At 43.2% G+C, this 25,911-nt stretch overlaps 1 protein-coding gene across 2 annotated transcripts in view; it reads left to right on the top strand.

The window, feature by feature from the left end:
- The first annotated feature begins 10,214 nt into the window (after positions 1 to 10,214).
- The window catches only part of TBC1D9 (TBC1 domain family member 9), a 47,671-nt gene continuing 31,974 nt past the window's right edge, over positions 10,215 to 25,911 (top strand). The window contains exons 1-2 of one of the 2 annotated variants that reach the window (XM_040064564.2): positions 10,215 to 10,403; positions 24,050 to 24,160. In XM_040064564.2, the coding sequence (XP_039920498.1) occupies positions 10,277 to 10,403; positions 24,050 to 24,160 (238 nt within the window). In that variant the 5' untranslated portion in view covers positions 10,215 to 10,276. The remainder of the gene's footprint in view (positions 10,404 to 24,049; positions 24,161 to 25,911) is intronic. The other variant, XM_040064566.2, reaches the window with a different exon arrangement.

Here is a 25,911-nt window from a genome sequence, read left to right as displayed (position 1 = left end):
GTGTGTACATGCATTTTGATATACATTAGGGCTAGTGATTATTTTATGTAAAATTGAACCAGTCTTTTCTGAAGCTGTTGTACCAGATTACCTTCAAAACTTTTCAATCTAAACTTTCCTGATTAACTGCCTTGAATTTCCACAACTTGTTTTCATGGCTACAGAAATATCACTTCCATGCATAGATAGGCTGCCAGAAAAGCTGAATTCTAAGATGTGAAATAGCTATTTCTCCTAAATTTTGGAGATCGAATGCTTAAGCCTCCATCCGGCACCACAAAATATGCAATGACACAGACTTTGGTCTTTATGTGAAAGCCATCTGTGCTTGTGTAGGGGGAAAAAAAAAAAGCCCCAAAGTACAATATTTTATGGTCATTATTTTCAATCCTAATTTCCTCTTGTCTGCAGTTGCTGATTTGTAAAGAGCTGTGAGCTGTGGACCTTTGAGATAGTTGCTGCCCGTGAATGCTTCTGAACGGGGAAGAGAAAACCCACAGGTCATCAGGTTTCTCTTTGGCATTTGACAGCTTCTAAAAGGAGACAGACCAAAGTCATTAGTATGGGTTTACAGAGCTGTTGATAATGCACGTGCACACAATATAATAATACATCATAAATTAATTCTACAGAGAAACTAATGAAGTTTATCCATGGGGAACCTTTAGAACAGTACTGAGAATCATTTCAGAGCTTCCAGCTGGTAAAAATGTTCACTTGTTTAAAGACTGGCTGTTGTTAATAGAAAATTTCAGAGTTTTGTACCAAAGCTTGTTTCAACTCTGGAATCAGTTTAAGATACCCTACGAGGTACTTAGAAAGGAATTTCGGGGGGGTTTTTTGTATGCTGCTATGTTTATGGACTGCTCTGCAGAATTCATAGCTGATATTTTATGGGATAGTGTTGTATTTTCTGAAGTATGCTTAACTAACCAGCATAGCTAAAGACCGAGTAAGGCCTCTGGTGCCCTACCTGTTGTGAAACATTTTCATAGCCAGTCATACCTAGAAAAACTAATGAAAGTGCTGAAAGTGGTTTCCTGTTGTGGTTATGTGCTGCTAACAGCTTTACTTCTGGATGCTGCACAGAAAAAAAACCAAAAAACCACAAAGCAGCTTTTTTTTATTTTAGTGGAGTGTATAATACTACTTGAAATGTGTATTTCTTGACAAATTGTTTTGAAAGATTCATTCAATGCTTCCTATTTTTTCTTTTTGGGACAAAATAGAGATTTCAAGAATAATTAATTTCAGTAAGGCAGTCATGTTGTGCACACTGATATACTTACTAGCTGAGAGATAAGGACTTTTCTCCATGAATCTATTAAGTAAATTCTTCCACTTTCAATCATAGGTACAGGCATATCTTATTCCCTCATTTATCATTGCTGTCATCTTTCATTTATTCTGTCATCTTTGGTTTGTTAGCTGTTTTTTCTTTCCAAAGGCATTTTTGACTCTTCTGATGTGAAACCTTTTCTGGAATGGTTCTTTTAATTCTTTGTTGTTCTAGTGTCTCATCGCCATGTTCAGTCATACCTAAACCCTCGCCCAATCTATTTTTCTCTCTGTCTTGGGGTGATTTTATGATGATTTGTTTATTCCCTCATCATCTGCCTTATGCCCAAAATGGTTGTTGTAGTTTCTAGGTGGATACAGGGAGAGGGGGGAGACTTGGGGCTCTTCAGATGGCTTTTCCAAAGCCTCACTTCCCCAGGTGTCCAGCGTGGTGTAGGGGGAAGGCTGTCTGTGCAAAGTGATCTCTCTCCTGAAGCTCTTCATGGCTTTTTGGTGGTTTGTATTTTTGGAGCTTTTTTCTTGCCTTGAACTTGTCCAGTGAAAGTAGACAACTTCATTCTGCTGTGGTGGGGGAAGCCTGAACCTGCTCAGATCCCATCGTGATGGAGAAGAAGGAAAATAATGCAGCTGTAGCGAGGGCAGTGGCACTCCTTTGATGCTGTGGGCCTGTGTAATCCTAGCCAAAGTACTGAGATTTGCCTCCAGCTGAAGTTGAAAGTGACAGCCAGAAAGAAACTACCCCTAACAAAACAAAGGTGCCCAGAGGAGCTAAAAAAGGAGACAACTGTGTCCTTGTGCTAGTGCCTTGCTATCTGCTCATCCCCTGCACTTGCCAGGCTCTGGCAGAGCTGACTGCATACACCTCGGTATGAATTGCCAGCAGGTTTGTGTTGACTGAATTCTCCTGTGATGGGAAAAAAAAAAAATAAAGCAGATAGCAAGGCACTGAAAGAAGCTGCCAACACTAAAACACTGTGATAAATTTGATGTGCCGCCTCAGTCCTTTAATTTCTTCTCTCTTGTTCTTCTCCATCCCTTCTTCCATACATTTCTATCAGTTGTCTCTTTTTCTGCCTCTGTTTCTGTATTTGCATATACTTTTCTTTTCCCTTCAACCTTAAGCCCTTTCTTTCTGTGTTCTTTCATTTCTCCCGTGCCTTTCTTTCATTTCACAGTAGCCAAGAACGGATTGAAGAAATGATTCATCTTCCTCCCTTAGTCCTGGCACAGGTTACAGAATGGCTCCAAGGCACAGGTTTTTCACCGACTTCTGATGCTAACGAGTGAAGACTTACCACCAGTAACAGCAAATATTTTGCATATTTGCATCTAGACAGGATATGAGCCTCCATCAGGATCATTTCTTGGGAGCGCTTTTGCTATTTCTGCACGTGTGCATGAGTAGGTACCCTGGAGCTTTACACAAATATGTTTTGGTCCGGTGCCATAAATAAGGGAAAGCCTGGTTTTTGCCTTAGAGCATGTAATAAATCGCCAAGCCAAATTCAGTAAATCAAAATTTAGAATTTTATTTTGAGACTTAAACACAGTCTCCGGTAGCCACAATTAAAAGGGACAGCGTCGAATCCCAGGATTTCGGCACTGGGTGAACACGGTAACCGACTCTGCCAGCCTGTTACCCGCTCTGTTCACAAATTGGGTCCAATACTGCGGATTTTTATACAGTCTTCTGCTGAGAGCGGGCCGAGACCATAAGACTCTTGCTTTGTGGTAGCTTTATTAGATATTCATGATCATGTCCGAGGTCCGTTGAATGGATTCTCAAAGCAGAACAATGTCATGATTGCCGTGTCTGGAGAAGGTTTGGAAATGTTAACATCGGGCCGGAACAGATAAGACATTGATCTGATTTAATCATTCAGTCATCAGGGCACCCATCTCCCTTTTGTGCCTTCCAAAGCGGTTCCCGGCAGGAATTCCTCGTGTCCCTCCGTGCAGTTTTAGTCTCAGTTAACCCTATACACACCTTTAGGTTTACTGATCTTAAACCAAACTTAAAGTAGATCAATTTTACATGGTATATTATTCTATTTTACAGTGAATCAATTACATATCATATTGCTTAACATGAATTAACTTTAGGACGTATATCACAAAGCAGAACTCTGGGAAGACATCAGGACCTTTTTGGATGTCAGGAAAGCAGGCAAGTACTGAACTGAATTAACCTGGAGCTGTGCAGCTTACAGCCATTTGGGCTGTGCTGGGTCTAGCTCCAGCTCCAAGCAGCCCTTCTATCAGAGGCTGGCTGAGTGAAGGAGAAGCTGTCTGAGCATCCAGACTGCCACTGTTGCCAGTAAAAGTAGGCATTTAGTGTGGAGACAGAAACACTGGTCCCAGGCTCTGAGCAGCTGCTTGGTGGGCAGCCAGGAGGAGTGGGATGGAGCGAGAGCAGCAGTGCACAGCCTGCCAAAGAGATGGTTCTGTTTGCTTGTTAAAATCTTGTGTGATTTTCTGGGGCTTAAGTAACAAAGAAACCCAAATGAAGACAAGCTCCCTGTAGCTCTGGCTGTGTAACCGCTGGGTTGCATCAGCAGGACTTCTCCATCATCAGGAACAGTAGTGGGGTCTGGCTTCTCCTGGGGAGGCAGAACAAGGTAGCAAAGACTAAAACTGTGCTGATTATAAGCAGAACAAAATGACAGAAATGTCTTGGAGATAGTCTATTATCCCATGTCATTTGGGGAGGGGGTGGGGGGGTGTTTTGTTTGTTTTGTTTTGTTTGTGCCTGTGGTGGCCACTTCAGCACTGGGACTGGGCTTACTGGCTTGTTCCTCCGGTGCTCTGCTGTTGGGAAGCCCAGAGGCAGTGCACGCCGTGCCGGCACCTGGGAACGCTCTCATTCCCCTCCAGAGGCCACCCCGCTCCGCACAGCCCCGACCCAGGGACCGGCCAGCGCCTGGGAGTTTGTAAAGGGAATCCCTTTTCCATCCCTAGGCGCCGGCCAGGCCGCCATGAGCGCGTGAGGGCGAGCTGGCGCCACAGCGCCCCCTGCAGGCGCGGGGGGAACCATCGCACCCTCCCTGACCGGCCGGGAGCCAACAGCGCCCCTGGCGGCCGTGCCCGGAACTGCACCCAAGGGGAAAGCGCCCCGCGGCCAGAGAAGGCTGCGCTGGGGCTGCTGCTGCTGCTTGTTTGACTTGTTATACACACACGTATTCTAGGAAAGAGCTGTTATTCCTTTTCCCATACCTGTGCCTGAAAGCCCCTTAAGTTCAAAGTTATAATGATTTAGAGGGAAGGGGGTCATATTTTCTGTTCCAAGGGAGGCTCCTGCCTTCCTTAGCAGACACCTGTCTTTCAAAGCAAGACACTGATATTAAGTTTTTAATTGGATTTCAGCTTAAAATAAGAGTTTTAATTTACTTTAGATGTACCTCACTCTCAGCAGTTAGTGTACGTGGCTTAGAAATCTCTCAACTCTTTCTCTTTCTTACATCTGAACCTTGACTTTCCTGTTTGTCTCAGTTTTCAGAAACATCTAAAACTACAAGTTTCTCCAAAGTGTTGCAATTCAGGACTGCTGGAAATTCTGCCGTGGCAATGTGACCACAGTATGTATACTGATATTTTTGTTTGAAAATAAAATTGGCAAATGATTCACTGCATACTGACTGTCACACTTTAGTACTGGCAAATGCTTCTTATATGTTGTCTATAAATAAATGCATATGGATAAATAAAACCAATATCTAATTTACAAAAGTTCACGTTATGCAAGTTAAAAAGTAACACTCGAGTAATTTATTAAAATTTTCATAAGCTCAAAATCCTTACCACAAAGGTCATTTGTGGGTGTCTACGCCCCCTCAAGTGTAACGTGTAAAATTATAATTTAAATCAATACAAAAGGTTCTACAGCTAGCTTCATGTGCAATGGCAGACAGGATGGGAGTTCAGATGGGAATATCTTTTCTGCTATATCAAGGTAAGTGAGCAGAGAAGAGTAAAATGATGCTGGAATTCCCATAAGACATTTAACAAAATGACACAAATCCCTAGAAATGCTGTTATCAAGGCCATCTTGGATGTAACAGTCCATGTGAATTGCCAATCGAATTGAGAGCAAAATAAAACATTTGTTTTATTGGAAACTCTTGGGGCAGCCCATGTTGTAGTCCAACTGCCACTGAAGTTGTAATCCCATTGCCGTAGCTCTGCACGTGCATGGCTTTCTCAACAGATTTCTGATATTTTCCATGACTGCTCCCAGTGGTTGTTTTTAAGCAAAGAGGAAAATTTCACAGAATTCCATTTGGTTTTTGAGCTCTACGCCACTTGGAATATCCACCTGAAAAGATCCAGAATATAATTTTCCATAGAAAACTACTGCCTATATGTGTAGTCAGCTGCAAAATCTGATTTACTGTAGATAGATTTTCCTAGGTAGTGGGATGGAAGGGAAAGGGCTACAAATGACTGATGAATCATTTGTAAATATTCCTGAGGAGAATATTCCTTATTCTTACCAGGTCCCTTTATTCCCTCTCCAGTTTCTTGCCATACAGTTCCCTCAGGACGGGTAGGACACAGCAACTCCTTCTGTAGGAGCCACAACGCAATCACAAGCAAATATGAAGTAATTGCCCAGAGCCCACAGCAGAAATTTCCTCCAAGGGGAGAGGAAGCTGTGAGTTGTACTCTGAAATTTACCACTAATTTTGCATTTTTATGTTCAAACAGCCTAACTTCTGTATTTTTCTGAAACTTGCACAATGATATGTGCTGGTCCTCAGCCAGGAGCTGTGCAGAAATTGCATCCACGGTGTTGGTTTCTACATTCTTTTGGGTAGACACGCTGCTGCAATACCAAAATAAACTACCACTCTCTTCTGCTTAAAGTGAGAAGAGGGGGTTGGAAGAAAGTAAAGAGGATTCTAATGGAGAAGTACCAAATTTTGCAGCTTGAACTCAAGAGATGAGAGCAATCAGATTTAACAAACAGGCTGAGGGGTGAGTTGTGACTAAATCCCCTCCTTAGTATCCACCAGGTCATGGCAATGTCCCCCTGTAGTGACCTCTGCTACTCTCGGTAGCTCAGGAGCCAGCCAGTGCTCACCTGGAGCAATACACCTGTGACCAGGCATTTTCTGACTCATTTTCCCTCAGCTGCCTCGTTGGAAAGAGGAAAGTTAATCCCAGACATTGAATGGAGAGGGACAGGCCTGTACTTCAAGCCAGTGAAGGGGAAGCAAGTTGCGGTTTTTTGTTTGTTTTGAGTGCAGCAGAGTAGGCTGCTTAACAAAATTGATTCATACTGTTTCCCTTCCTCTGATAATCAAAGACTTTTTTATCTCCCTCCACCTAAATATTCTCTTGCAAACTTCCTAAGAAACTAGGAAGATTTCCTAAGGGTCCAGACAACAGCCCACTGGGGTACCACCTCATCCCAAAGTTGCACACGTGCATTTCAAAGCCTCCTTTGCCCACACCTTTTCAGTGAATGCTGAAATATATCAGGTTTTTTGATCTACAAAGCCAGTAATAATAACAACAGTAAAAACTTGCATTCTTTCTTCTTTAAGGTTCCAGAGAGCTCCTGTGTTAGGTTTGGATGGCAGAGTGGCTTCAGCAAGAGGCTGCCAGAAGCTTCCCTGTGTCTGATGGAGGCGATGCTAGCCAGTCTAACATGGATCTGCTGCTGCCCGAAGTAAAGCCCATCAGCAAGGGCGGCAGCACCTCTGGGATAAGAGGTTTAAAACAGAGGGAAAAGCCTCAACTGCACAATTGCAGCTAGAGAGAAGAGTGAGTGGAACAACTCTGTGGGCCTGGAGGTCAGTGAAGAGGCAGGTGGAGGAGGAGGAGGAACCAGGTCAGTGTTGTTTTACATGACTTGTTCAGAAAATTAGCAGAAACCAGTTCCTCTACTTGGGTTTTTGCAAGGCTGTGTGAACTGCTGCAATGGCAATCCTCTTCTAAATTAGACCAAGCACAGTGACATTATTTATGGGGGATTTTAATGTATTCCACTGCAAATGATGCAATACTTTCCAAAGAATTCAGCTCTTCATATTTCAGTATCCTAACTAATCTTGGTGCTGTCATATTATTTTCAATAAGCAGGCAAGTAAGTGGTAAACAGTTTATTATCCATCATTTTGATGTCAAACCAAGCGTATTTGTCAACATTTTGGCAACCATCCAGTTCCTTCATGAACATGTAACAGAAGTTTTCAAGTGTCAATTCAGATACCGGCTGCCACAAAATAATTTTTAAAGTATTTAGTCACAGAAACAAAGATCAGGGAGGAATCTAGCTTCACTGATTGCACTGGAATTGCATTATGAGCTTCTTTGGTGTGTGGTACATACTCATCTGTTTTGTAAGCAAGCCTAGAACATCCCGGACACTTAAACAGAAAGATAAAAGTAACTGGGTAAAATGAAAGAAAAACAAACAGCACGATAACTTGTGAAATAGTTAAGGAAATGATTATTCAACTGTAGCCCATTTGTCCCAATAAATAACTGCAAATTGACTTAACTCTGTAAATCCTTTAATACACGAATGTTTAAATGGACAGACCAGTATCTTGGCTTTTACTTGTTTTAGCAGGTAGGTTTATTCCCCATTTTTCATGGAGTGCTGCTTCTCTATTTCACATCAGATGTGCATTTTACTTTAGGATAACAAACAAAACCAGTGTATAGAAAAGCAAGGAACATCATCAGAGGGGAAACAAAATTTATTCTGAATTTAAGGATAAACAAACCCAACTGCTTTATGAATGGGCAATGTTAATTGAGTCTTATGACACATATCAAAGTATTTAAATTCAGGTACTTAGCATAAGTAATTAATGAAAGGATTCTGGGGTAAGTAATTAGTGAGTGTTAACTTGAAGCCAAATTAAGTCCAACACTTCTCTGTTGTCCAACATGGCTTATGTTGTTCCTCAAGAAATCTGTTATTTCCAACTGGTTAAAACTGTTAATTACATGAGCATGTAATGAAACCGTCAAAATCTTTGAAAGAAACTTTATTTCTTGCCAGTATTTGTCTTCAAACGTTCTCATCCATGTCATGCTAAAGAAACAGCGCCAAGGAAGCTGTTGGCTGAACTGGTTTGGTGACTCCTCATCTGTCTGGTTGCTGGTGGCTCCAGAAGGTGCCAAAAGGAAGGTGCAAAATGGATTTGTATCTCTGAATTTCAGAAAAAGAAAAAGCACCAATTCTGCTGTTACTAAGATGCATACCATTTTTTTTCCCCCTAGCATTCTATGAAACATGGTAACTGCCTTTTTTAGGGCACTGTTACATTAAAATATCAGCTGCCATCAAATGTTTGTTGGCTTTCCATTTGTGTTAGTAACATTGGCTCAGCTGTGTGTAGTCTCCAAAGGCATATTCAAAGGGCTGTTTTTCTTCTCAGCTTTATCATTGTCAGCTTTGTTATCATAGGAAATTTAATAACTTCTTTGGAGTTTTCATTCTTAAACCTTTTCTATTTTCATTCCACTGGAATACAGCTGGTGTTGAAATTCCTACATTTATCTGTGTAGTGATGCAGTTTCCACATTTAAAAAAACAAGCAGCTTTATTAATTAGCTAGTTAGACTTAACAAACTATGGACTGGTTAGTCTATCACTGAACTTTGTTATGATAACAGAATAATTAATCTGCAACTGTGTTAACAAATAATTCCAGGCTGAGAATATAACTGTTCTTGCACAGTCTTGTGGAAGTAGGCCCTGTCAAACAAAGCTTGCTTCTGTTTTGGCAGGGTTAAATCTTTGGTCAATAGAAATAGTAGCGTTGGTATCGTATGTCTGGGGTTAGCCGAAGAAATTGTAATTGTAACGACAGATTGTATGGAAAATTAACTTCGTCATAGCATCTGGGTGTGAAACAAACCCACAGAGATATCAGAGAATAAGGGGATAATAGTGCATGGGAAAGCTGGTAGGAGTCCCTGTATAATTTGAATATTCTACATGATCAACTCTGTGCTGAAGAAACTTTATGACAATTTTCCTGAATGACGTAGGGATTGACAAGATAACTAGTGATGCAAGGTCACTGCTATATCAGGACTCAGATCACCCCACTAGAGCCTAGTGCTTATGCCCATAAACCAGACACAAGGCAAAGGCTGTCAGTTATAACCAAAATAGGGACCGCTGCTCTGGAAAGCTTTTCTGAATGAGGATTTTGGATAAAATGTTCCATGTCTCCAAACTAGCAAGGACTTTGCTTCTGTCAAAACCAACCCCAAACTGTAAAGCTCTATTAACATACAGATTCTACCCGTTCAGGTACCGAAGGGTGCTGTAAGGTCTCCCCGAGCCTTCTCTTCTCCGGGATGAGCAACCCGAGCTCTCTCATACTGTCTGCAGAGGGGGCTGGGGACCCCAGAGCTGAATGCAGCGCTTCGGGCGGGGTCTCTCCAGAGCAGAGGGGCAGCATCCCCTCCCTCCCTTCCCTGCTGCCCGCGGCGCTCCGGATGCAGCCCAGGACGCGTTTGGCTCTCTGGGCTGCGAGCGCGCATCGCCGGCTCGTGTCGGGCTTGTGTTGTCCCGGCGCCCCGAGTCCCCCCGGGCAGGGCGGCTCTCGCTCGGCGGCTGCTGCCCGCAGCGCGTGTGCGGAGCGAGGCCGGGCGCGGCTCCGCCCGCGCACAGGTGCGGGGCCGCGGAGCGCGCTCCCTCCCCGCGGGGCGGGCGGAGCGATCGGCGGCGCGCACGGCGCGGGCACTCCCGCGGGCTTTGTGCGAGCGGCGGCGCGGAGGGGCCGGGCCCGCGTTGATGTCACCGCTGCGGCGGGAGCCGCCGCCGCCCCGGGCCGCAGCGGCCGCCCCTCCGCGGCCGGCGGAGCGCGGGTAGGCGGCGGGGGCCATGCGGCTGCTGCCTCCGCCCGGCGTCCGCCGCGGCGGCCGGGCACGGCGGCGCCCGACGCGGGCGGTGCGCGCGTGAGCCGCCCCTCAGCCCGCCGGGCCCGCTTTCGTCCTCGCCGGGAGCATGTGGGTGAACCCCGAGGAGGTGCTGCTGGCCAACGCGCTGTGGGTGACGGAGCGGGCCAACCCCTATTTCATCCTGCAGAGGAGGAAGGGGCACGGCGGCGATGGCGGCGGCGGCGGACTGGCGGGTAAGGGCGGCGGCGGTGCGGCCGGGGCGGGGGCCGGGGTCCCTGAGGGGCCGGGGCGCGGCCGCAGCGGCTCTCCCCGAGCTCGCCGCCCGCCCCAGGCCAGGCGCGGGGGATGCGCCGGGATTCCCGGGCGGATTTGTGTGGGAGACCACCGGCGAGCGGTAGCTCCGTGCGTCAGGGTGTGACTCGCCCCAGGTTCTGGGAGAATTTTCTTGCTGAGCCTTTAACGCGCGTTCCGTGGAATAGGACCACGTTGTAATTGAGAAATTTACAAAGAGAACGGGTTTGCTTCGGCTTCCCCGTATTCTCCAGATGTCCTTGTGAGGTATGTTCCCTGAATGCTTTGTTTGCGACTGCAGGCGGCTTTTGTAGAGGTTTGGGTCATACTCATCTAGTCTCGGCAATACTGTGCATATACGTTCATCGAGGTCTTCCACCCTTTCTTAGGCAACGTATTTATATGAGATTGGAGACACAGAACCCTGTGGTTTCCATTGGTCCTTCTTGAACTGGTACAGAATAATCAAGCTCATTCTTCTGAAACCCGTGCTCTCTTCTTTACCTACTTACACAACAATTAGTCCTTCAGGCTAAGCAAAATAAACATATGGACTGTATCTGTGCTTGATTCAAGGTCCTGTACGTGTTTACTGTGAGATTAAGTGTTTCTTCAGCCCTTCAATGCTCTGTGGACTTGTAAACAGATCATAACGTAAACGAAGGCGCTGCTGTGAAGTGTGTTTCCGTGTAGACTGCTGAGATCTTCGGTCAGTGTTGCATGTTGATAAACTACCTTGTTCTTGTGTGGGAAGTGACCAGCAGCCACTCCACATTTGCTGCAGATTTTTAAGTTTTTTAAATTATCTTTTGAAGTGTGGACAGGATTGACAAATCCATAAAATACGTGTTTTGCCTCAAAAGTTCACCTCTGCTCTGCTTACTGAAGAATTCTTCTCAGGCTCTTTTGTGAATTACCCCCAGCCTCTCAAGGTCTGACAAGGCATTCTTCTGACTTTGTTATCTTTGAATTTGAGATGGTTTGAGATAGCCATCAATTTTCCAGTCATTTCTCAGTCATTGGGGCAGCAGGTTGAGAGTTTAGGGTTCTGCTCTTCAACCTGTTTGCACAGTGCATGCATACCTAAGTCTTCTTGCAGTTCTGTGTGTGTAAGTCTGGCTGGTGATGCTGCTTTACAGATGGAGAAAACACTTTTGGAAGATTTTGTTCTTGAATGGAAGTAGGATTTGAATGGAAGTAGGATTCATAAATGTGCGTTCCTTTTTTTGTGGAGGCCAGATAAGCCTGCAGCGCTTGGTAGAAGTTCAGAACAGAGAAATAGTTCTTTGTTTCTGCGTTACCCCCCAGCCTCTTGGCATTTAAGTATTTGTTTGCTGTAGCCATTATTTTAGTATGTGAATGAGGTCTGTATAGTGAGTGTTACTTAGAAGGTGAAATTCTCCACACGTTTTGAAGTCTGCTTTCGTGTAGCTCTTGCTAGTGCTTTTGCTTTGCCTGGAATTACAGCTCTTGTGGCATTGAGGTAGTCGCAACAAGTCAATTTCCGGGGGGTTTGTTTGTTTGTTTGTACAGAAAAGGGGCTGATAAAAGCCCTAGCTCTTTTCACTATGTTGCCAAAACCAGAGCTAATCCACCCCCTGTAACTAACTAATTTATTAGAGTTGGCAGTATTTAAAGGAATCTATAGGAACTTATCAGACCACGTGCTAAAATGGCAAGAGTCTGTGATGCTGTGGCCAACAGAAGGGGGGAGAGGAAAGGAGAGAGGCAGGGATGTAATCTCCAAGCAACTCCCAGAGTGACAAGCACAGTAAGAAGTGGAACTTCGGGTTTTTTGGGTTTTTTTCATGGAAATATTGGAATTTTCTGCTGGTTTCTTTTAGCAGCTGTGGTCTGCCAGTTGAGGGACAAGGGAGGTGGAGAAGGCCAGTGGCCTGGGTAGGAAAGACTGGTTGAAAGCAAAGTATTGAGGGATCTAGCTGATCCTGAGTTAAAGAATAAATCTGATGACAGGGTAAGCAGGATACATAATTGGTAGTAATTATAGCATTTAGGATCACTCTTTGGAAGCTCTCCAGATGATACTGATCTTGTGACAAAGGTGGAGGTTACCTGGTCAAAAGTAAGCAGGGAAAAAAAGGACTTTTGGTGGGTTGGGGGTTTTTTTCTCCTTAATTACCCTTTCTGTGGTGACATAATGCTAAAATTTGCTCAGATATAATCTAGAAGTTAGAATATGGCATAAAATTTGGCCTGGTTGCTCTGTGGGAATGTATCCTTGAAGCTGACTAGAAATACTGTTTACAAGATTTTTAACTGTGCTAGGGATGATCTCAACCCATATTTGCAAGAGGGAATGTAAATACAGCTGTCTTTTTTTTTTTTTTTTTGTGTGTATGTGTGTGTGATCTCACTTCTGCTGACTTGTGCTCCCTCATTATTGACTCTTGAAGTAATTTGTCTTGAACTGTAGAATGAGAATTGACTTTCAAATTGATGAGGCTATGGGTAGGATGACTTTAGATGGCCTCACCGTGTAACTTTAGCGTGGCCAGGCAATGAGGAGCATTGATTCTCTGGCACTGCCCTCAAATCTAGGTTTGCCGTGAAACTGTCGTCAGCAAAGCGATCAGGGTGAAGTGTAATGCCCTTCTCTCCATCTGTGATCATGGCAGACTCCTTTGGCAAGTCTCAGTCTAAAGCCAAGTATTTTATGTAGTCTTGAGGGTGGGTGAAAGTACTTCTTGTTGGCTTTTTGTTGGAGCAGAAGAGCACTGCTCGAGTTACCTGTTCTCCTGGATCCACTCTGAGTGCCCCAGTGCTTTGCAGGAAAAGGAGTATCAGTCACTTTGGGGGAAAATCTGAAAAATCTGCCCTTTCTACGCCGGCTCTCTCCTCTTGACCTTGGTTTATGTAGCAGTTGAACAGAGAAACTCCTATTTACATACTTGTGTGGACATTGGCGACGTTTTCTCCGCTTGCGTTGTATTGTAACAAGTTAAGAGAATGCTGATGATCTTTTAATGTGTCAGGGCAGTGCTGATTAGCGAGTCCGTGGAAGTAACCTCTGCTAACGAGGTCTATTAGGTCAATAGTTTGCTTCAGAGATACAGCTTTCCTAATAAGCAGTGTGGCTCCATTTTTATACTAAATTAGGGTCCGGGCTTGTTTAAATTATTGTGTGGATGTCAGTACTAGTCACATCAGTGGGACTTTTCTTCATAAGCATGCCTTAATTGAAGGGTTGTTTGGCTTTTATTTTCCTTTTGAACAAGAAAGAAAATAGGAAAGATTGTAAATTGGATTTTAAATTGGATTTTCATAGCTGTTCTGCAAACTCACAATATCTTGCGTCACTGCATTAATTTTCCAGGACAAGACCAAAAAATGTACTTTTCTGCTTTAAAAGTATTTGACGGTTGAGGCTTTCTCTGTAATTAAATTGTTTCGTGCCTTGCACATAATGCCATGCCCATATTTTGCTTCCATGTGACCCTTGGTCAGGTGCTTCATTTTCCTTTTGTTCACCAAGAGGGGGGAAAAAAGTATTTTCTTTCCTCGTATTCTTCTTGCTTCCCTGGGCAGCCTGGTAGTCTGGCCTGTATGAGATAATTTCTTCTCCAGAGGAATGTGGTGAGTTTATTTACACAGTAGCCTGCATCAGCTGTAGCCGAGGCATTTGGACAGGACACGAACCCAGATCTCCACCACCGTTTGAACACTGTGACCTGCATGACAATATGACTTTTATAGATCTTGAACATGTCATAAACTTTACAAACAACTAAAAGGCTCGTGTTATTAGGTGCATCTTGCACTCAAATGCAACAAGCAGGTTTAAAAATGTTTTTTGACTGCTTTCTGCTATACTGTGATCGTGTTTGCCAAACTGTTCTACTTCGAGACGTTAGAGTAGGGAATTACTGTGCCTGGTAATGGATGGCAGAGCGTTGTATTCACTTGGAGCTTGCAGGAAGAGAGGCTGTGGCGCAGCTGGCTGGGGGCTGCTGTGCTCCTTTTGCCTGTGTACATTTGTGCGTGAGGTAGAGATGGAAATCTGAGTGACTTTGTTTAAAATGTTACTGTGAGATCTTTGAATCCCAAGGGAAATAAGTTGTTCCTGGCCAGAACTGGTTTTAGAAGTGAATTATTTTGCAAGTAGGGTATATGTGCCTTACAGCTGGGACAGTGCCTGTGTGAGAGATGCAGTAGGAGTTGTAAGTCCATGCACTGTTGCCAAGAATGATTCAAATCTTTAAGCAGAAGAGAGCAGATGGAAATTTGCTGACTTCTGGTGATAAAAGGATCTGATGAAATACTACTTCTCCCCAGATACTTTTGCAAAAGGAGTTGTCATTTAGTTTCCACATTGGAAAGGCAGAAAGGAGAGAGGTTCTGAGCTCGGCTGGCTGATGTGACGTATCAGTGTCAGATCTCATATAATTTTTAATACTGTGACAGTGTTCTAACTGGAAAGACTTTTCTGCAGCCTTGCTGGACAGCACAATTAGTATTTCACATTTGGAGCTAAGATTCTGTCTTGCAGCCTCTCAGCTCAGAGAGTTTAGGAAGAGATTACTTGAAGGCCCATTTCTTCCTTAAGGTTTAGAAAAGCTTTTGGCCAGCTGATCATCTGCCTGAACAAAGCATGGTGCATGTTTCAACAGACGTGGCACTTTGTACCCTTGTTGACTCAAGTAGCTGTGATTTTGCATGTCAGACTTGAGTAGAAAGCATCTGCTTTCTGATACTTGAAATACAATGTTTATCAAAATGGATGCAATTAGCGTACTGGATAGGGGTGGGCAGCCTATCCGTCAGCTTTCCATGATTGCTGTGGCACACGAGTGGAGGCTGGTCCCTTCTGCTCTGCTTTCATTTGTCAGTGCACCAGATCTGCTCTGCTGCTCTGAGCTGCATTCACTTCTCCACACCCGTGCGTTTCCAGGAGCGTGCAGGTGTCTAGGGGTGAATTGGTGTTTGATTCCCCAGACTGACTCATGCTCTTTCTGTTCAGTTCCCAGATGCTTCTCCCAGTTCCTCACTTCCTGCCTAATGCTCCTGTCCCTCTCCAGCTCCTGCAGCCGGGCACTGTTGGCTCTGGAGACACGGTGCCTGAGGTGTTGCCCGGTGTAGCTTTGCCTTCTCTCCCCTGGTATTTCTTGGTGTTTCCTTGAACAGTGCCTTATCTCCTACACTGTCAGCGGTGTGGCCGTCCAGGCTGCGGAGCTGAGCCGCCTTGTGCCGTTTTTGCCTTTGAACTGAAGTTACTGTTCGACACGTGGGATTCCAGGGTGGCCTGCTGGTTCTCCTGAGAACTCTGTTTGTAGAAAATCCCGTTGGAAGTGTTGCCCAGGATCACAAGAAAGTAAGCAATCAGTGTCCAGGCCACTTACTAATTTTCTGCGTTACACCGGAGTCTGTATTGCTTACAGGGTTTTTGTTGCTCTTCCTTGGTCCCACACTGAAAGGTGTAGAAGAAGTAGCACTTCTTCACATCAGCTTCCATATTTCCAGCTCTGCATCCTCGTAAGAATATATCATATTTCACAGAGGTTTGGGCCCCTGGTGGTTTCAGTTAGGTTCCTGCAGAACTAAGAAAGGTTCCACAGAGTGTGCTGGCATATCCTCAAATGTCTTTGGAACTCAAATTGAACACGTGTGTTCTCAAACGGTGTTTCTTCGTGTAAATATTTGGTATAGGCGGAATCTACTTGTTTTTATCCTTCATGGTATCACACTTCATATGGCTTTTCCTGTAGTAGGCAGGAGTTGTCTCTGCCATTGATTTTGCTAAAGTAGGATGATACAATGTGTATGAAGAGCTGTGAGCATTTGATTGAAATCTCGCTTTTCTTTAGCTCGTTGACCACTAATCGTACTTGTGTTGTCTGATCAGTGGTGATATTCAGAAATTGCATTTGCATTTTGGCTTTAAATCTGGTGCTTAGGTGATCTTAGGTTCTAGAGGACGTCTTCCAAATCTTTCCATTTGTCTTCTTTCTAAAGCACAGGTTGTATTTTCTGTGCTGGATTTGTGATTATTTTTTTTCCTGACGTTTCCAGGTAGGGGTGTTTAAATTTCTATCATGGCAGTAATCTTGGTTTCAGCTAGTGCATTTTTAATGTTTTGGATTTTACTGTTCTTTCCTCATTGTCTTGTTCTTTCCCTCTGCTTCTTTCAGTATTTTATCAGCCAGAGTTATAGGGATCTTCTCTTTAGCACTGTTCATTTCCCAGGTAAAGTGCCTCCTCAAATAGCTTATTGAAATCTGATCTATCTGCAGGTATTCAGTCAGAACTGTGAGAATTTAAAATTCTCTTTTTCTGAAGCTGTTGCTTCTTTTCAGATTTAGCTTATATTTCAACATGCCGCAGGACTATTCCTTCTGAGTTCAAGCTGAGTTTACTGTGCTCACTTCAGTCCTCAAACAATTTAATTGACTGGATTCGGTTTACAGTAGTTTTTCTTAGGTCAGCAGTGATCTTTGGAGGGTTTTTCTGTTTTGCTGAGTTTTGTTATTGGTTTTGGGTTTTTTTCCTTTAATTTTCTGGTAATTATTTGATTTGTTCTTTTGTCTTACACAGTTTATCTGAATCTTATGTTGGTGCAGACACAGATTTCAATTTTCCTGTTGGATGAAATCGGTTAAATTTGCTTATGTTGCTCTGACAGAACGGGATGCTTAAAAATAATTAGTTGTGACTGAAGTTCAGTGACTTCTCTGCTGTTTTGGTCTGTGATACTTGATTATGCTTTATGATTGTTTATATCACACCTAGAAAGCATTTGATAATTTCGTCTGTATTTTTCTCACTGTTTCTCCATAATTTCATGTAGTCTGGTGTGATTTATATGTAGTACATTTTTTTTTTTTCAGTAGTGGGAGATAAATTGTTTGGGATTTTGTGTGAATATCGGTTTTCTCTGTGTTGTAAGCCTTCACATACTTGTAACCGTGGCATGTCCTGTCAGTGTTCATCTCTTTCTGTGAGCTTCAGCTTAGCAGAAGTTACAAAAAGTTGTAAAAGCTGAAAGTCTAAACCAAACCAGATTTAGGTTCAAGTTAAGACACAGACTTTTTGCAGGGACACCTTAACAAGTACAGCTGATCCCTTTTAAATTAACGTTTGGAAGATAATCTCATTCAATCACTATTGTTAAACTTGAAGGGCTGATGAAAGCTTTGCCGTTTGTTGCTGCTTTATCCCTTGGTAATCAAGCCAGATACCACCTTGGCCCTTCCCAAGCTTTTTCTTTAAGTATTAATGGTGAGTTTTACAGGCTTCTCTCATTTGTGTTCATCAGCCTGGAGGCAGAGAAGGTAAGTACTGGTTCGGCTGCTTTTCTTACTGAATGTCAGTAAGAGTGACAATTCTTCCTCAAAATCAGTTTCACTGAACTTTTTGAGGAGTTTGAAGGCTCCTGTGCAAAGCAAGGGGTGGCTGGACAAATCAGTGCTCCACAGAACTGTGTTGGTAGGAGGAGAGAGCAGCAAAGGCAGACATTAGGGAAAATTTAACAAATCCTTATTTCTTAATTGTTCAAGAAATATATATATTTAAGAAATAGATATAATTATTAATTTATCAGTTAATTAAAGAATATTAATTGTGCTAAGTTCAGAGAAAGAATTTGATTTTCTTGATGCCACATTAGATGCCCATACAAGCCACTTGGGAAGACAGTTAGGAAATGAGTCTTAAGAGGTCATTTTCCTTTCATTTATGTGAATGAGCACCTATTTAAAAAGTGCAGCCCTTCATAAAGTTTTAAAGGCAGTGTTCACAATGAAGAGGTTATGTTCCTGCTTTTGGGGGTATTATTGCCAGGATTGGAAGTCTAACACTCAACTGTTTTTGTGTGGTGTATAATATTTTCAATTTATATAGGCTTTCCTGTGCAATGAAATCAAGTAGAATTGTCCCTGCCTTTTAAAAAGATTTGTCTGTAGTGTTACCCGTGGAGTTCAGGTTGTTGCTCTGGGTCGAGTTTTGACAGACAAGTAATGGGATGATCTCATGTTGTAATAACAAACGAGAGAGCTAATCACATGAACTGCCCTGAGAAGGAATAGAAGAGTGATGATTCATTGTCATTACTACAGAAAAGCAATACCTTGTGCTGTATGCTTTAGCTATGTGCTGTTAGGAGTAATGGTTTTCACAGCTCAGGAAGCAACACTTCAACTTTAGAGTTTATTCATTGTCCATTAAATCAATATAAAACTGAATGCTCAGGGTGTAAATATGGCCTAAATCAACCCTATTGATTGAAGCTTTCTTGTAAATCAGGTGACATCTACAATCTGGATGGGTGCCATGGGTGTTTCGTGTTTGTGAGCAGAGCTCAGGATGTGTCCATCTTACTTCAGTGGGATGAGGAGTCACCAGCGTGCTTTAAGTGCCGAGGGCTTTTTAAGCAGTGTGGTTTTGGTTCAGTGGTGGAATGTCACAGTGCCTATTTTGAAAAGTTCTTGCTGGTGACACGTGACATTCCAAGTTTTCCTGGTTGTGCTGTTGAGCTCCTGCAGAAAAAGGCTGCTGTCATCCATGAGACTCTCTGGGTGATAGCCCATGAGCTTGACTCCAAGAGCCACAGCCTGACCTGTATCATACCTCAGCTCCTTTGCAGGGTATCATTTTGTGTTTACTCTGTGTGCTAAAAACACGAGTGCCCTTTGTTTAGACATTTTTAGATAAAAGTCCTCTAACAAAAGGTGTTTCGAGGTATGGGTCCGTGTCGACCCGGAAGGAGCGTGAGGCAGGGCTCCTCTCCCAGGAGCCAAGTGAATAACAGGTTTGTACTCCGGCAGGCTGGGGGAGGGAGGGCACAGCAGTCAGTGGCACCAGCTGCAGGGTGACGTCCTCCAGCTGGAGGCAAGGTGTGACACAGGTGTCACTGAAGAGGGGATGTGTCACAGGTCCCTGGTGTGTGCCAAAAGCTCCTCTGCTCTGGGCTGAGGGTTGGCCAGGAAGCATCACTGTCTGACACTGAGCTTGTTTGGTGCTCGCCGTGCAACAAAGGCATGGCTGCTGGTAATTCTTAAGCTTTGAAGTGCCATCATTTATTATACTTCGTTGGCTTCAGTGTTTTAGTAAGGTGCACTAGAGGTAGTACATAATCCAGGTGCTCACTCTTGAGTTTGTAATCCAGTCTGCTGTGAACAGGTAAAACACAAAAGCTCCCAAATGTCATCCTGCTGTGAGGGAGACTGCGTAAGGGCGATAAAGACTACTCAGTCTTTGTGTTTTAAATGAAAACATGGCTTTCTGTGGAAGAGGGTTGGTGTTTGTCATAAGAAAATCCTTGGCTAGTAAGAAGTTTGTTCACTCGTACGGTGCATAAACTTGCTTTTCCTTTAAAAACGCCGGTAATTGATGTTTTACAAAGACACTTGCGAATTGTTACGAAAGATAGAAGAGAGAGAGAACTACTCCTGCTGCAAAGATCTGTGCTGTGGATATCCAAATAGTCACAGATTGTGTTACAACAGTGTTCGAGTCTGTGTACTCCGAGGTGTGCATGCTTAAAACATACCAGGTTGATTCTTGATTTCGTTACTGTTTGTGGCCCGTGTGTAATCAGTCTGGACTGGAAGCCATCTGGAATACTGGTCTCCAAGGAGCAAGGACTGCAGTGGTGCTTGGAAGAGTCTCAGCTGGCTGAAGCTGTTGGCTTAGTTTTCAAATCAAGATGACCTACCTTCCTGAAAAATGCCCTTTGGTGAGATAGGAATATTTTGTGAGAGGTATCTGTGTTATGGAGGAGGTCAGGCTTCATGTGATGAAAATCCCTTCTAGCAAAAAAAAACCAGGCTGAAAATCAGTTGCTGTTGTTAGGATACAAGTAGAGCGCGTCATACATTAATTAATGAATAAAGGCTACCAGTCTGTACTTTCTGCAAGAGTTATAGGCTCCCTCTCCAGCCTGTGACTAAATGTGAGCCACCATTGAGTGTGGTCAGATAAGTAAAATGTAGTGTGATTTTTCTCCTTCAGCACAGAGTGCACTGGGAACCCCTTTTCCAGTAATTTCCTCTAGTGCATTGTCGTCCTTCCAGTAACACCATGCAAGAGCAGTTGCCCAGGCCCTCAGCCAATTGTGGCTTTGTATTCCCTGCTTCCAGGTATTACATACCATTATTTTTCCTCTGCCAATGCCTGTGTTTTACAGAAAAGAAAGAGATTACTGATCCATCCTCTGGACCTTCGCTTTAGAATTCAACTTTGCAAAAGAGGAACCTGACTTTATTAAAAAGTTGTATGGAGCAAAGTGAAGGCATTATCCCTCCCTTTCCCCCTCCTGCCCCCTGCAGAGGTATAGTTGCTCTAGAAATTCGGTGTGTGTGATGGGACTGTTCATACGTAAATGGTTTACTCACGCTTGAGTGCCTGCAGGACTGGGTCTCCCATCAGTCAGCCAGATGCTAATCCTACAAATTACATCCCAAGGTCTAAACCTTCTCTCATGAAAACCTCTTGCTTCAATAAGGGCTTGCAAGTTTCATATTCTTACATTGAAATTTCTCCCCTTATTTCATTATGCAGTCCGAAACCTGATGAAAGAATGGGGAAAAATTAGCAATGGGTGTAGTCATGTGATTTGACGCCTGGGTAATTCACTGGCTCTTGCCCAAGGGCCAGTCTAATCTAAGGAATATGATTCTTTGTTGCCTGTTCTGTTTCTATAGAAACTCAGTTACTTAGTCGTGTCTGAAAAGCTACTTGCTTTAATTCATGAAGAATTAATGAACTAATGAAGAGAATTAAAATCCTCTTTTTTCTTTTTTTTTTAAATTTTCATTTCTACTTCATGTAGAAAATCCTCAAACAGATTATCAGTATGAACTGCTTTGATTTCATTCTGGTTGCATCACATGTCTGCATTGCAAAAAAACCCAACCAAACAGCAAATACCCAACCCCAAAACAAGCAGCACTGAGCTAACCACACAAAAAGGAACAGTTCATGAAGGAGAGCAAGCAGGCGCAGCTGCACGATTGCACGAGGTTTCATGTTATAAAAACACACATTTTATTTTTTTAACGTCACACATCATCTGTGAAAACAGCTATTGCATGACAAAATGTTACTCACAAACTGTCAGTTGCACTTATCTTGGTCAGCTCGGATTTGAATTTCTGTGCCATCTTCTGGAATTCTGTCAGTTTTCTTCTTTTAACCTCACTACGTGGTTATTTTTCCAGCCTGTTTACTGAAAAGGCCCTGACCAGCTCCTCCTTACTGCACCATTGGAAAGTATTCTTTGTTCTCTTTTCCTTTCCTACCTCCCATCTGTTGTTTCAGTCACTGCTGGCTTCCCTCTTTTGTTGATGGCTTGGTTTGGTTTTTTTTCATAATGCTCTCCACATTTCTTAAATACATTGCTCTGCCTTCAAGTGTTTGGTGGCACAGGGGGATGTTCCTCTCCTGTCCACAGTATCCAGGGGAGAAGAAGGTAGGATGGGAAGTTCCTTTGAATCTGATGTTGCTGTACAAGTCAATGGGTTTGTTTGAACTTCTTGATCTTACCTGCATATCCCAGTTTTTACAGTGCTCCAAGAACTGGGGGCAGAATTGTTTGGCAGGGCCACCCACGTGCCAATGAATTTGGAAATACAGCAGGAGGAAATAAACAGGCATATTTTTAACGAATACAGGGAATTAACGGTGTTTCTGCATCTCGGAGAAGATTGCATTTGGCCAGCATACAACTTTATTTAGATATTACATCATACCTATTGCATATTTATTACTGTCAGTAGTCATGTGGAGCTGAAAAGCACAAAGAAAAGATTCCTACTGTGTTTGCAGCAAATCCAGATGATGAGCAAAGTGTAGTGTCTGGCTTGGTCCCCACTCCAGTTGAGCAGTACTGGCAGCTTTAGTGTTTGAGGATTTTGCCCTTGGTTGAAGTGACACATGCTTTCTGGGCCAGGGCTGTACTGCATTTTTGAAGCTCAGATGGAGAGAAAAAAAAATAATTAAAGGTACATTTTAACCTACTTCATTCTCCCGAGTTTGAAAGGAGCCAGGGTGTACCAGAAGGGCCGGGGGAGAATTGTTCGGAGACAGCTTGTCAGTGGACAACCAGGAATCAAAATGTGTGAGAGATGAGCGGCAGCTGAAGCCCGTGAAACTAATGTACACTGGGATATTTTACATTCCTGTTTTTGTTTGTATTCTATGATTGTCAGATAGCTTTGTAGCACACCTTACTAATGGCCTGATGCTGTGCCCATGTGTTGCAGAGTTCTTGGATCAGGAAGTGGTGCATGTTAGTTCATTGGGCAGAAAGAGGTTACAGTTGATCCGACCTCAGAAGATCTATATAAAACAAAATACAAATAGAAGAGGTACAATGGGGGAAATACAAAATCAGTGATAGGTGGGGTATTTCTTAGTGTCAGATTCAGATTTGAGGGATCTGCTGAAGTGGAAAAGGGGTACTGCTTTTATATCTTTATGAGGCGCAGCACAGATCTGAAAGAAGAACAGCAAGGGAAGCAGTATTATGTATACCAGTTATGACAGAGCAAAATGAGGAACTAATGAAACTATAACAGTAAAAGATGAACACATGAGACTTGAAAGGAGAAGAGAACTTTTAACAGGAGGATTTAAAAATGTTTGGTGCATGCAATTTATTTCAGCTGTTAAAAAAAAAAAAAAAAACCCAAAAAACCAACCCTGATTTTTACCCCAGTAAAAATTTCCACCAAAAAACAATCTCTGAAAGTTCATCCAATCTTTTTTTTTTCAAGCAATTGAAACAATTTGCTGAGAACTTCAGCATGAAAATTTAAATCTGACATCTCTGCAGGGGAGATGAAAATTCTTTGTGGAGATGATAAGGGGGAAAGCTTATATAGTTTAAAAATAAGTAGGTCCTTCTTGCAGAGAGTTTGAGGGGGTTAGAGTTTTGTTTTATGTGTAGTTTATTGTAAAAAATAGGACCTAATATTTGTGCAAATATAGTTAGGAATTATTGGTAGCTTTTGGTATGTGCTGTTGGTGGCTCTCTCAGAAGCAAAGAATTTTCAAAGCTACTTCTGGAAAACAGTATGGCTTTGTCTTTTTTCCTCAGTATCCTTTCATGTGAAAAACAGCTTGACTCTTAAGGCATTTTGATCCTTCCTACCCTAAAATAACCAGACTCTTAAGTAGCACAATTGTTTTTGCTGGAAATCTTGAGTTTTACCTGGCTGACATTTGAGTTTTGAACCCTTTTAGGCTGTATTGTCTGGGATTTCTTGTTCGTGTTGGAGGAGGATTTGTAGTTGTTTGTAGTTTTTTTACTGCTCAGGGCTCCAGCAGTAAATGAAACACAGGAAAGAATAAATAACTTTTAAACATGGTTTCATAACACAGCTACTTTCTGCTTTGCTTCAATTTGCCTGTCTTTATGCTAGCACTGATGTAGGTTAAAGGGTTGAAGTCTTGTTTAAGCTGAGGATGTTTCCCTGTTAAGTCACTCTTCCTCTTTACAGTGTGAGACGACAAGCGTGAGGAGGAGTACGTAGATCTGCATTTTGAAATGGAGTGGAGAGGGGCTGCAGAGCCCTCCCTGCGGGATCTTGACTTTTCCATCACTGTGTGTTCATCAGAATTTCCTCTTCCATAGGTCTCCTTGTGGGCACTCTCGATGTCGTGCTGGACTCCAGTGCCAGAGTGGCGCCGTATCGAATCCTCTACCAAGCACCAGACTCCTTGGTCTACTGGACCATTGCCTGTGGTAAGGACAGATCCACTGGCAGGTGGATTTTTATTCTCCCTGGATAAGAGAGCATCCTTCCTGCTGGGCACAGTCATCTCAGGACAAATAAATGGGTCAGGATGAAAACCTGCTGCAGTGGTGAAATTCAGTGGCATCAGAGTTTCTGACAGTCAGACCTTGAATGCCAGCATGGGGGGGGTGTGTTAGGCACAGTGACTGAATGAAACCAGAAATGGCCTGGAGCAGGGAGGGAACATCCGTTATTTGCCACTTTTCTTCTCCCAAAGGTGTTCCCAGAGCCGCAGTACCATTCCTCCTTCTTGCATGCCCTTCTCTACACCCAGGGCTCCCTCCTACCGCACTTCTGAAGTGCAGCATTCCTGGGTGATGGGGTGTCTCCAAAGAGGATGGTGGGAGGAGCACCCCAGTTACCCAGACAGGGCTTCCCTTGGAATGGTAACCAGGAAGAAAGTGCAGCCCCAGCACTCAGGTGATGCTGAACAGCAAACAGTGAGACATTTCCTGTCTCCTGAAGGATAAATGCCATCGAGATGCCAGGGATGCCAGCCCTGCCTCCTGGATGTTTGTTTCAGACACTGGGTGGTCTTTCTGAATATGGTGTACTTGGAATTCAGCAAGATGGTAGCTAGGTTAAAGTCAGCTACAGAAGTGTTGTGTTCTTACATACATGCAACAACAGCTAAGAGTTTCGGTCTTTAATGCTGCAACATGGACAGATCTTGCTGTAAGACTGCTCCTTTTGTCATTGTAGTAGTGAAAACAATTGAGTTGATATTTTTGTACATTAAATAGGATTTTTACGTGTATCAGATCCTGTACTAAGTGCTTATTTCTGTGGTCAGGTACCTATGGCAAGTAACATAAAACGGAATGGAGTTAGTCTCTGGTTTTGTCTGCTGTCTCTGAAAATAGTGTCTGGAGTTAAATGCAGAAGATCCAGGTCATTTAGCTTTGATTAGCCAAGCTTGTCAGGCCAGATCATTGGTTTGACACATTACTTTTCAGTCTCAGCAAATGCAAACTTTTCAGTGCAGCTCCTCCAGCTCAAAAGTTTCACTGGCAACAAAGTTTTTGGCAGCAGCCAAAATTAACTCTGTTAATTTGAAAGAGAATGGAGAAGAGAAAACAAATGAGAAGTACATGCATGTCTATCATCTCTTTAATGGCCTGGTAGCTCCAGCACCCCCACTGCTGCCTGACATTCAGAAATGCTGGTAAATGATGCTCTAGGCTTCTTCTCCACTAACTGTGCTGCTTCATTAGTGCCCATCCTCCCAGAGAAATTTGACATTTACATTGTTTGGATGACTTCTCCTCCAGGCAAAGGCACTCTTGGGAAGGGAAAGAAGATCAGATGAGGGTTTGCTATAGATCTAATAATTTCAGTTCAAACCAGGCTCTGTTCGTAGGAGCATATGATTTCTGTGTCTGGCAAAGATGATACCAAAGCTGTGTCACCTTCTGAATTCCAACAGGAAGTTTTGCTAATAGCTCTTATTAGCACAAGTGTTTCTTATTATTTTTGATAGCATCATACCTGAAAGAAGTATCAGTTCAAACAACCTTTTCCCCCTCTACACCCATTAGTACCAACTCCCTGAAGGTTTTAGAATTCATATAAGATAATTTACCTTTAATTTAAAATTTATATGACGTAATTTACCTGACAGGTAATACAGAAAGCAGATATTAACAAATTTGTTAATATGATGAAGGCTGTTCCCAAGTCTGCATCTAACAGCATGCTT

This window comes from Hirundo rustica, chromosome 5 (genome assembly GCF_015227805.2).
Source record: "Hirundo rustica isolate bHirRus1 chromosome 5, bHirRus1.pri.v3, whole genome shotgun sequence".
Taxonomy (NCBI): domain Eukaryota; kingdom Metazoa; phylum Chordata; class Aves; order Passeriformes; family Hirundinidae; genus Hirundo; species Hirundo rustica.
This window is presented reverse-complemented; position numbering and strand designations above follow the sequence as displayed.